The sequence below is a fragment of the Vespula pensylvanica genome, chromosome 2, assembly GCF_014466175.1.
Source record: "Vespula pensylvanica isolate Volc-1 chromosome 2, ASM1446617v1, whole genome shotgun sequence".
NCBI classification, from domain to species: Eukaryota; Metazoa; Arthropoda; class Insecta; order Hymenoptera; family Vespidae; genus Vespula; species Vespula pensylvanica.
Genome location: NC_057686.1, coordinates 6,833,142 through 6,845,641, shown reverse-complemented (window position 1 = coordinate 6,845,641; position 12,500 = coordinate 6,833,142). Strand labels below are relative to the sequence as shown.

Below are 12,500 nucleotides of genomic sequence, written 5' to 3'. Positions count from 1 at the left end.
TTTCAATTATTAATACATATATACGCTACATATCGTATGTACGCATTTCTATACGTATCTATATTCTCATAAAGAAAAAAAGAAAACAAAATATCCTCTAAATTCCGAGATAGATACTTATAACAAGAAAAACTAACAAAACTTCTTTCTTCTTATCTTCCCAAACAAACTCGAGTAAAATAAAAACAGCGTAAAAAGAGGATACAATCAACGATATAGAAAATAGAAAGAAAAATTGTAGGGGAACACTTTAATAAGTAAAATAATAAAATATCTTCGAATTAACGATAAATGCACGATTTCGAAACGTGCATGAGAATAAACTAGTGAGATGGAAAGAGATAGTCAAAGAGATATAAGAAAAGAGAGAGAAAGAAAGATGAAGAGAAAGAGACAGAGAGATACATAGAAAAAGACAGATAGAGAGATAGAACGAAAGAAAGAAAAAGAGAAAGAAAGAGAGAGAAAGAGAGAAAGAGAGAGATAGGAAAGGCCCTTTTCTCAAAGGGCTCATCTCGTCGCGAGGACAGTAAAGTAGACACGTACGTCCTCCTTAAGAGCATATTTTCGGTCGGCTTTCGGACGCGTGTGATCAAGCGAAGGGATGCTTTGCTGTGCGTCAGCTAATCCGCCCGTGTGTCGTTCGCTCGAGAAGTCTCGTTTTAGAACTCGCCGCCACTTAAAACATCGTCCTAGTGTATATAACCGTCTATATATATACACACGTATATACACACATATACGTATGTACATATACATTTATATGCTTGTGTTCGTAAGTTTCGTTCGCGCCCGCTACGACGATCAAAGTGAGCAACGAAGCGCCGAAAACGCGGCCGACGACGACGCCCTGTCGTTTTGCATGACCGCCGCAAAATTTCGAGATCGACAAACACGATACCTACACGCTTGTCTCACCCTATGACCCCATATTCGTTCATCCAACGCCTCGTCGAAATATCTCTACAACGATGGTTAGTTCTGTCTTATCGGATTTGTAAATACGTAGATATATATGTGTATATCGTCTTTTTCTAAATTTGTTTTCTTATATTAATTTATAGATGTAATACGCACGTATACGTAAGCATTCACCTTCAAATACTTTAGGTTTACTTTAATATACTTGTCTAATTTATTTTGTCGTTTGTTAATATTTCAAGGACGGGAAATGTTATATAATGAATTAACGAGAATAAAATTTTCATGTAAAGATGGAGGATAATAAATGTTCTTGTATCTTCTATCTCCGAGAAAAAAGAAAAAGAAAGATTATGAAAATAAAATCGTTTCGATACTGAATTATTTTATTAAAGAGTATTTCAAATATTCGCTCTGGAAGATCCCTGACGATGTAATACCGAAATGATGATGTAACGTACAAATAATATTAAATTACGATAGAAAATCAATGAGAAACAATCTTACGTTCGAGAGATCGTAATATAGTACGTAATTATAAAATCAATTCATAAAAATTCTTTCTGAAATATAACATATACGTATACACATTCATCCAATTTTATATGTATAAATATAATTGTATAAAATTTATAAATATCATAAATTTATAAATGATATAAATATAATTATACAAAATTATATATATATATATTAAAATTATATATTAAACAGTAACATTATATATTAAAATATCCCACACACACACACACACACACACACTTATATATATATATATATATATATATATATAAAACTGGATGAGTCGAAAATACGAGACTGACGTACAGATAAAATACGTAAGAAGAAAAATGGCTGTGATAAAAAGTCGATAATTGTTAAAAAAAAAATTAAAAAATGAAGTCAAGTACTTACCGGACTCCGAGACGGATGGACTGCCAGTAGACCTGTCGGAGTTCATGGAGCTTGCAGTGGAACTAGTGGAGGAGGCCGTGCCGAGTGAGCACTCGGAGATACTGCGCCGTTTCGAGAGAAGTGCCGCAGCTGCTGCAGCCGCGGCCGCAGCGGAAGAGGATCCGCTAGGTGCGGAAGAGCTCAACGGTGATGAGCTCAGTCCGTGCCCGTGAAGTCCGTGATGGAGTGCATGTCCGTGATGGAGACCTTGATGGAGACCCTGATGAAGGCCATGCAAGCCTGTTTGACTCGTCAGCTGTTCGAGCCGTCGCCTTAGGAACCTTTGCTCGCGCGAAAGTTGTTCCTTGTGCACCGTATGTTTCCGTTCACGTTCCTCCAGGCTCTAACAAAAGTTTACAAATCTTCTCTTAGTCTTCATAGATAGATTATTAATTTAATAAAGTTATTTCCAACGTCGAACGAATATAATTTCTATTTCATTCATTTCTAATCTCGCTAATATACACGTAACGCACGTAATACAAATTCGTGAAATATCGTTTCGTATAAGTAAATAAATCGTTCGATCGATGCACGATGAAATGTAGAAAAGAAATATCGTTTTTTGTGTATAGATAAATCGAATATTTTCTTATCGTCTACATCCTTCTGTAATTAAACTTAGAGTTGCAATTTAGATGGACCTTATGTACTATTATCTTATTTCTAACTGTGAGATTTATTGAATCTGTTCCTTTTTCTTTTTTAATATTAACAAATACGATAGATAATTAGATCGTCGATCTTATTAATCGAGTGTTATCCTTGTTCTTAGATTTATTAAGCTTAATAGTTAATATAATATAATTGTAATTTTTGTTTCAAGTTTTCGAATACGAATATACGGAAAGCTCGAATCTGCGTAGTATTACTAGAGAATATGCGCGTACTTAGATGTTTCACGAACGAGCTACAAAGTTAAACTGCCGTGTAGGACACGTAGATGTAGGGAATGTTGCTCGATGGTTCAAACTTTTGTAAACAAAGACATTGTTCGACATTGTTATGGATCGCGAATAATCGTAACAACACCGACTTACCAAATTTACAAGAAATTTACGTAATGACATTGATCGTTTCAATAACAAAATATACTCATCGGTTTTACAACGAAATATTTATTACGCTTATTCGCTGAATAATTTAAATACCCATTTAAATATCCATTTAAATATCCATTAATAAAATTTCTCATTCGATATCTACTTATTTTTTTCTTTCATTATTGTATTTTTATCATTTATGTTTTTATCTATTTCTTTCTTTTCTTTTTTTTTTTTTTTTAATCTCGCTCGATTTTACATTCGAAAAACTTGTAAAAAAGCAAAGAAATATCCTACGATTTTTAAAAACTTTCTAAAACTCGAATACCACAGATATTCTATACGAATAAATAATCTAAGTATCTATCAACGAATTAACGATATAAACAAATCATTTAAATATCGATCGTGACGATTTTAAAGCTCTTTTCTGTTTATCTCGTTGGAGAGTGTTAACCGACGACTATTTCAGATAAACACTTTGTAAAAATTTCTTGAAGATAAACGATCGGTAATGTTATTTACGTATAGATACGCATTAAACAAATAGAAAATTAACGAGAAGCTAATGAAACATTTAACCTATAGTATACTCTCTAACGAAAACTAAACTTTAACGTGTAACAGAAAAAAAGAAAGAAAGAAAGAAAGAAAGAAAGAAAGAAAGAAAGAAAGAAAAAGAAAGGATAAAAAGAAGGAATAGTGAAAGACGGAATCACCGAATCGCAGATAAGAAGACAAGTGGAAGACTTGTATGTACATATATACACATATATATGTATACGTACATATGTACATATGTACATATATATATATATATATATATATACACATGTTTGTGTTACATCGTCCTAGAAGAGTTCCTACCTTCGTACTTTTCATTCTGCTCGATATGGGTTTACAGCGTAGATAAGGGTAGGTTAAAGCGAGCGAGCCGATCTGAGTCTCCTCGTAAACTCCCTCAGCTCGACCTTAAAAGTGGGACTCGACTTGCTTCCGCCATCTACTTCGTGCCAGGAAAACCCGATCGCTGTAGACACGGACGAGCGACCAGGAACCATAGCGCAGAGATGTTCTTCCACCTCGATTCCTCACCACCGAACTTAACTATCCCATCCCCATCTCTATCCCCATCCTCATCCCTATCTTCATCCCTATCCTCATCCCTATCCCCATCTCCATCATCCCCACTATCCTCTACCATCTCCTACTCCGTTCTACCAACCCCTACCAACCCCTACCATCCTCTACCATCCCCTACCATTCCCCATCCCGATCAAAATGTACCCATCTTCTATAATGACGCTTTTGACAATCCACGGATTTACGAGAATCAATGTGGGTGATTTGTCCGATCCATGAGCCTTTCAATCTGTATGTAACTACGTGTGTTCGTTAGATTTTAAAAGCATGTTTTCATCGTTTATATACGTGTGTGTATCTGGGCTGTGTGGGTATGTGTGTGTGTGTGTGTGGTCTTTAGATTTTAAACACGTGTTTTGGTAGTATAGATATTGAGAACGAAAGAATCTTTTGTAAGATTATCTTTACAATGATGATAATTATGATAATTAATAATAATAATAATAATGATAATAATAATAATAATAATAATAATAATAACAATAATAATAATAATAATGTATGAACCATTAGATATTTGAAATAAAAATGAACGGAAAATGAAGCGTTTCTTTTAAATTCATTTTCATTCTCGAGTGTATATATATATATATATATATATATATATATATATATATAAGCATTTCAATGGGTACACTTGAATAGCTTGGTTTCCTTATAAAAATGTATGCTATTATTTTATTATATATTATTATTTTAATTAAAAATAACAATAATTATTATTTTATTGTAGACATTCAAGAGGCTACGAAGGAACGAAGAATCTGAATTCCTGGGTAGTTTAATGATTAGAGTACCGCACGCTAAATGCAAGTACTCGAGTCGAATCTTTACGAAGCAAGAATTCTTTTTTTTCTTTTTATTTACGCTTTTAAATTATTATTAAACGTAATAATTTAATATATTATATATTTCAATATTAAATTATTCAAAAATGTGATTTCCAAAAGTTAAATATAGCGATAGTTCTTTCAAAAATCACTTTTCGTCGGAAACATATTTCTTTTATCAATGAAATAAGAATAGATATGAAAGATTCAGAGATACATATATGTATATGTATTCACATTTACATAACTCATCACACATACACACTTTAATAAGCATAAAACACATAAAAATTTCTAAGTAGTGTACGTTAAAAATTTATATATATATATATAAACACATACATACATACACACACACAGAGTGTGACAAAATAACGTGACAAAACTTCAGGAATCGATTTCTAATATATAGAATAGAAAAATAAATTCTATCAGCATGATTGAAGAAATAATTAATTTTTTTTTAAGATTCTCAAGCACGATCTCAGTGCGTTCCAATTATATTTTATTTTATTTCCCAGGATTAAATTCGAAACACTGGTTACATTATGTTCAAACATGTATAATGTATAAAAGTATATGTATATAAGTAACCGTGTCCATTGAATTTTTTGTTGTACTGAATATTTTTAACACTAGCAAATGGATTATCGTACTCACAACCATAAATAGGCACTACGCCAGGAATTTTGAAGCGTGTTCGAAACTGAATAATACGACGAGCTGAACAACCCTTTATTCAATTAGAAGATAGACATTTTCAACATTGTACATGTAAGAAAGTATCAACAGATTGATATCGTACATAATTCCAACGTATAAACATAATTTGTGTAAACTGGAATCATACTTGAAAATCTTATTACTCAGATATATTAAGGATTTCCGGAGCCATGTTGATAAAATCTATTAATTTTTTCTTCTTTTTTTTTTCGTCTTTTCCCCATATGAGAAATCTATACCGAGTAACACCGAGTGTACATTGTTACACCATTTACATATGTATAATACATATACATAAATATATTAACAAGTAACGAGGAACGAACAATTTCCTTATTAACGTGTAAAATTGTTATCTTTGTTGCACTTGGCTCGTTCCCACCCCTTCGTCTAAAATGAAAAAAAAAAAAAAGAAAAAGAAAAAAAAAAGAAGAAAAAAAGAAAAGAAAAAAAAGATAAAAATACAGAAAGAGAAGGATAGAGGTAGAGATAGAGATAGAAAAAGAGAGAGAAAGAGAGACGAAGCTACATTATATGGCGTAGTAATCCGCGCGTTTTTACGACAAGCCCTTTTGCACAAACGCAAAACGCGACTCCTTCATCTTCTTTATCACAAAAATCCAGCGGCCCTTGTCTTTATTTTTCGCTCCCGCTAAGCCAGCGAGAAACGCAGCCAGCCAACCAGCCATCCAACCGGCTGAAGAAGAAAAGAATGCCGAAGACGAATGGCCGCTCGGAATATAATACGCGCGCGCGTGCGAGACACGTGTGTCCCTTCACCCTTTCTTTCTCTCTCTCTCTCTCTCTCTCTCTCTCTTTCTCTCTCTGTCTGTCTTTCATTTTCTTTCTTTCTTCCTCTCTTACACGAAACTCTTAAAAAGAGATGGAGAAAGAGGGAAGAAGATAGACGATGTACGAAGTAACCTATAAACGAGTGAACCTCGCGAAAAGCAACGAGTCGTGCGTATACGCGAGCATCGCATTAGGTAATGAACATTCTACACTCTTTTTTCTTTTACTATACAGAAAATAACGTATGTCTCTTTCTCTCTCTCTCTCTCTCTCTCTCTCTCTCTCTCTCGTTTTCTTTCTTTTTTTTTTCTCTCTTGCTTTCATTTTGACGGTCGTATTTAAAAGAGAAAAGAAGAGGGAGAATCGACACGCTTTTTTTTTGAAAGCAGAAGATACGACGATCATCCCTCTATCTCTCTCTCTCTCTCTCTCTCTCTCTCTCTCTCTCTCTCTTCTCTTCTCTATCTCTAATGAATTTCTTCTATAAAAACAAAACAAAAAAAAAAAAAAAAAAGAAAAGCAAAAGATACAAAACATATCGACGTACGCATGATACATTCCGCAATCATGTACAAATACGTACTCGTACAAATAACGGATAAAAGAGACACGAAATAACATTCTAACGAACTTCTCTTTTATATCAAACGAAAAAAATAATAAAAAGAGAAAAAGAAAAGAAAGAGGAAGAACGAAAGGAAAAAAAAGGTTTGAAATTCTTGACCTACGATCTCGACGAGCCACGGAGACGTTGATGATGAGAAGGGAGAAGAAAGAGGGAAAAAAAATTACGAAGGGATTTCTTCTTTCTTTCTCTTTCTTTCTCGTAACACACGCACGCACGTACATACGTAGAGATCGAGTGGGACGACTAAAAAGAGATAGATAGCTAGAGAATATTCAGAGAGAGAGAGAGAGAGAGAGAGAGAGAGAGAGAGAAAGAGAGAAAGAGAGAGACAGATGTATAAAAAGGAGAAAGAGGTAGAAAGAGATAGATATATAGATAGATAGATAGATAGATAGATAGATAGATAGATAGATAGATAGATAGATAGGTATACAAAAAGATAAACAGAGAGGGATATAAGATAGAAAAAGAGAAAAAGAGGAACATATAGATATACAAAAAGATAAAGATAGAAAGAGAGAGAAAGAGAGAGAGAGAGAGAGAGAGAGAGAGAGAGAGAGAGAGGATGAAGGGGGTGTAAGGTGTCGGGACAAACAGAGAGTGCCGACGCACAATGGACGCGTAGTTAGTAAATTACAGAGCGTCGAGACAATGGCGTACGCGCGTAAGCCGCGTGTGTACACGCTTCCTCTCCTCTCTCGCTCTCTCTCTCTCTCTCTCTCTCGCTCCCAATCACTCTCTCCCTCTCTCTCTCTCTCTCTCTCTGTAACTATGAGTTCCTATCCACGCACACGGACGGTTTGCAGAGGTACGTGCAGTCGCGCGTATCCACCGTTTGGCCGTTCGTGCACGCTTCGCGTGGGAGTTTCTGGCCACGTATACCTCTATATATGTATGTTTATCGTATATAAGTATGTATGTGTGCGCGTGTGCGCGTTTGTCTATGTGCGTATGTCCAGAATATGTGCTGCTATCTTCCTGTACTTGTACCTGTATCTCTCTCTCTCTCTCTCTCTCTCTCTCTCTCTCTCTCTCTCTCTCTCTCTCTCTTTCTCTCTCTCTCTCTTTCTCTCTCTTTGTGTATCTCTCTTTCTCCCTTTCTTCCGTAGTCTTATACACCGTGCGTGACATAGCCATGGAAAATACGATTACTCGACCTTCCCTATTAGTCTCGCTTCAAGCCGCGAAATTCAAATTTCCACGCTCGTCGATAACTCGCTGTATGATTCATTTTTTTCTTTTTTCTTTCTTCTTTCTTTATTTCTTCCTTTCTTTCCTTCCCGTTGGAAATGAATATTTAAATGGAATGAACTATACATTTCCCAAAATTTTTATAAGCCCTCTAAGGTAAAATTTTTTTCGACATCGGTTAATTAATTTTTATTCCTTAGGCAACGTTTCTACGTGACTCTGAATTAATAATTTGTTATCTTCCTCTTTTTTCTGAAATATTTCTGATAATAATAATAATAATAATAATAATAATAATAATAATAATAATAATAATAATAATAAAATAATCATGCATAAAATGATTAAGAACAATATACTATATACAATACAATCAAACAGAAATCAAGATGGTTGCGTTGCTTGGATAAAATTCGAAACGATTTCATCGAAAGTACGATAAAACGCAATCCTCTTATCTCCTCGCATCGACGACCCCATTTTATAAAAATAATTTTCGAAGTAGAAGAAGAAAAAACAAAATTTCGTTAAAATCAAGATGGCCGTTCCTTGCGTCGTCCACGAGAAGATTCGAAACGATTTCATCGAAGGAACGATGAAACGCAATCCTCTTATCTACTCGCATCGACGACTCCATTTTATAAAAATAATTTTCGAAGTAGAAGAAAGAGAAAACAAAATTTCGTTAAAATCAAGATGGCCGTTGCTCGCGTCATCCGACGAGAAAATTCAATAGGATTTTATCGAACGATAATAAGATCGACGATCCATTTTATAAGAACAATCAAAGATATTAAAAAGAAAAAAAGAAAGAAAGAAAAAGAAGAAAAGAAAGAAAAAGGTGTGAAAAAAGAACTGTAAGATGTATCTTCGAGATAAAATCGATTCGAATTAGGAACGTTTGATTTACGATATTCCTAAAGAATAAATTCTCATCCGTGCGTTGGTCCGTCGATAAACGAGAAAAGAATGGGATAAGTACTTTTTAAACGAACTTATATCTTCGTCGTCGCTTGACGTTCACAATCCGATCGACTTCTCGAATTCGTTCCCTTTTCCCTTTTTCTTTTTTCTATTTCTTTTTCTTTTCCTTTCAATGCACGATGCCAAAAAGAGAGAAGTATTTCCAACGGACGACCGTGCTCGACCGCGATTCTTTTCACACTCGGCGGACATCTTTTCCGCCATCTTTCTTGCTAATTATACCGACTTGCCTTTCTGCCGGGCGTTCTTCTTCCCCATCCTCACTTCACCCTCGTCACCCCCTTTTCTACTGACACAACCACGACGCTTTTTTCTTTATCCTTCCGTACTCTCTATTTCTTTATCTCTCTCTTTCTCTCTCTCTCTGTTTCTCTCTATTTCTCTCTCTCTCTCTCTCTCTCTCTCTCTCTCTCTCTCTCTCTTTCTCTCTCTTACCATCGCTCCTTACAAACCGCGACTTCGCAGAAGTCTCCATGAAATATTCAAACGAACATCCCCTTTACCTCCCACCAACAATCTTTCTCCTCCTGGTGAAGTTTTACTTTACAAACCACGACTTCTGTATCTATGGATTTCAAGCGTGACCACCCAGAACTGTTCTGATCGTCATAAACCAGAAAAAGAAACCCGGAAACTTAGCTTTTTTAATTTTTTGTATTTTTTTTTTGTTCTTCTTCTTCTTCTCTTCTTCTCTTCTTTTTCTTCATCTTTTTCTTTCTCTCTCGTTTTCTTTCTTTCTTTCTTTTTTTCTCTCTTTTTTTTTTTGTTTTTCCTTTTCGTCTTGCTTCACGAGCGAGAAGATCGCGATAAGTCGGGAACGTTTGTTTAATTTTAATTGGAACGGATGATATCTCATTTCGTAATAGTTTTTTCATGATTTACATTTGATGCTTTTTAATTTGAGTTATTTATTGAAGTCTACTCACTTTGATAAAACGTTTAGCCTTGGTCAAGAGGCCCAACGTAGTGTGCCTCGAAGTTTCAGGACCTAAGGGTACCAGCATCTTCAACTTTTCGAGACAATTTCTGAGGTGAGCTCTCCTGTAAAGAAAAAAAATAATATCCGATTTAATTATCATCGTCAAATCGTTACACCGTTTCTCTACGCTCAATATCTCAATATCTTATTTATCATTGAATTTATATTATATTATATTATATTATATTATATTATATTATATTATATTATATTATATTATATTATATTAACAAATTTAATTTGTAACATGTTCGAAAGATTTTTCTAATTTTCTTCCTGATAGTTCGAGGATTAAAAAAGGTCAATCTATTTCTTACTTAAGAATAAAATTTTAATGCAAATTAATAAACGAATTCTCTTTTATCTTTCTCATTTATCTGAAAAAAAAAGAAAAGAAAATTGTAAAAAAAATTAGATGAATAAATCCTGTTTTCCTATAAATAAAAATGAATAAAATATAATGCTGGAATAAATAAAAGTTAGAATAAAATTATTCTCGATCTAAATCCCTCTTCTCTTTCTTCTTTTCCCTTTTCCAATAAAAAAAAAAAAAGATATATTAATTAAAAATTTATCGAAAAAAAAAAAGAAAAAGAAACGAGAAGAGGAAAAAAAAACAAAACAAAAAAGAATATAAAAGGAGAATAAGAAAAAAAGAAAATAATTTGTTTCCCGAAAAATTTCTTTTTTTTTTTTTTTTTTTTTTTTTTATTTCGTTAGAAACGTATCCATACATAATGTATGTACGCGCTTGCACAGTTTCGTGTATATCGAAGCGAAGCATTTTCCTTCGTTCTGTGCCAGCACTCCGTCGGCATTTTGTCGACGCGACGGAAATTTATTGGAGACCAAAACGTAGATATAAAACGTCGTCCATTTATAACCGATATCGAAGCCAGGATTCACAGTGAGAGGAGGAAGGTGCGGAATAATTCCGGAACGCCGTTTGCGTGAGTTCTTCTCTCCTATTCCGAGTATATTTATTGTATTCAAAGGGATTCATTCGACTAATGGTCCGAGCTCTTCGCACGATAATAGATACACGAGAGATCTTTTACGAGAGAAACTGAAAGAAAAAGAAAGAGAAAAAGAAAGAAGAAATAAGAAAAAATGAGAGACGATAAAGAAAAAGAAAGAGAGATCGAACTGTTTGTTTTTTTCTTTTCTCTTTTCTCTTATTTTATTTTATTTTATTTTTATTTTTTTTAATAGATCGAATTTTGTTCCAACGAAAATTACGTCGGAATTGTATCATTCGAAGAAACGAAAACATTCCTTACGGTCGTGAAAATTGAAAGTGAAATAAACTGTCTTAAAAAAAAAAAAAAAAAAAAAAGAGAGAGAGAGAGAGAAAAAGAAAAAGAAAGAAAGAAAGAAAGAAAGAAAAAGGAAAAAGAAATTCACTCCGAAGATAACTCTTGGATATTTTTCTTATCTAAAATGTGCTCCTTTTCTTTTTCTATTTGATTACGAAATTGAGAAAAAAGATTAAATGAAAAAAAAAAAAAAAAAAAAAGAAAGAAAAGAAGAGAAGAGAGAAAGAAAGAAGAAAAGAACGCGAAATAATCCGAAGCACCCTGTTACATCGAAAAGTTGCAATTTCACTATTTCGAACGATTTGAGATCAATGCGTTTTCGAAGATCGTGCCATGAACTTAAATAACTTACTCACACACGTAAAACAGTACGTACTCACAATACGTAAAAGTAAAAACGAATAATTCTCGTACGTTTACTATACTCTGATCGCATTTATCGTGAAACTGTGAAGATAGTGAAAAAGAAAGAGAAAGAGAGAGAAAGATAGATAGATAGATAGATAGATAGATAGATAGATAAATAGATAGATAGATAGATAGATAGATAGTAGTGGGACTGGATAAAGGGACGATTCGTTCGACTAATGGCCCGTGATCGCCGCGATAATCCGGATCTTATCGCTTTTTCCGCAACTTTTTTACCGCCTTCCGCTCTCCCTTTTTTCTCTCCTATAAAAGAGAGAGAAAGATAGATAGCTAGATAGATACATAGATATATAGATACATAGAAAGAGAGTCAGAGAAACAGAGACAGAAACAGAGAAAGAGAGAGAGAGAGAGAGAGAGAGAGAGAAAGATCGTAAGAGTAATAGCAAAGTGGAAATCTTTCTCTCTCTCTCTCTCTCTCTCTCTCTCTCTCTCTCTCTCTCTCTCTCTCTCTTTTTCTTTCTCTAGCCACGTTCTCTAACCATAAGATTCACGAAGTCACGTGAATTCGCATAGAAAAGAAAGAATACACATACATACATACATATATACATATATACATATATA

General features: G+C 33.9%; 1 protein-coding gene across 4 annotated transcripts in view; it reads right to left on the bottom strand.

Moving 5' to 3' along the window:
* The window catches only part of LOC122627214 (max-interacting protein 1-like), a 149,715-nt gene that overhangs the window by 49,008 nt on the left and 88,207 nt on the right, over positions 1 to 12,500 (bottom strand). For all 4 annotated transcript variants that reach the window (XM_043808189.1, XM_043808192.1, XM_043808190.1 and 1 more), the window contains exons 5-6: positions 10,136 to 10,250; positions 1,837 to 2,218 (exon numbers count right to left, since the gene is read on the bottom strand). In XM_043808189.1, the coding sequence (XP_043664124.1) occupies positions 1,837 to 2,218; positions 10,136 to 10,250 (497 nt within the window). The remainder of the gene's footprint in view (positions 1 to 1,836; positions 2,219 to 10,135; positions 10,251 to 12,500) is intronic.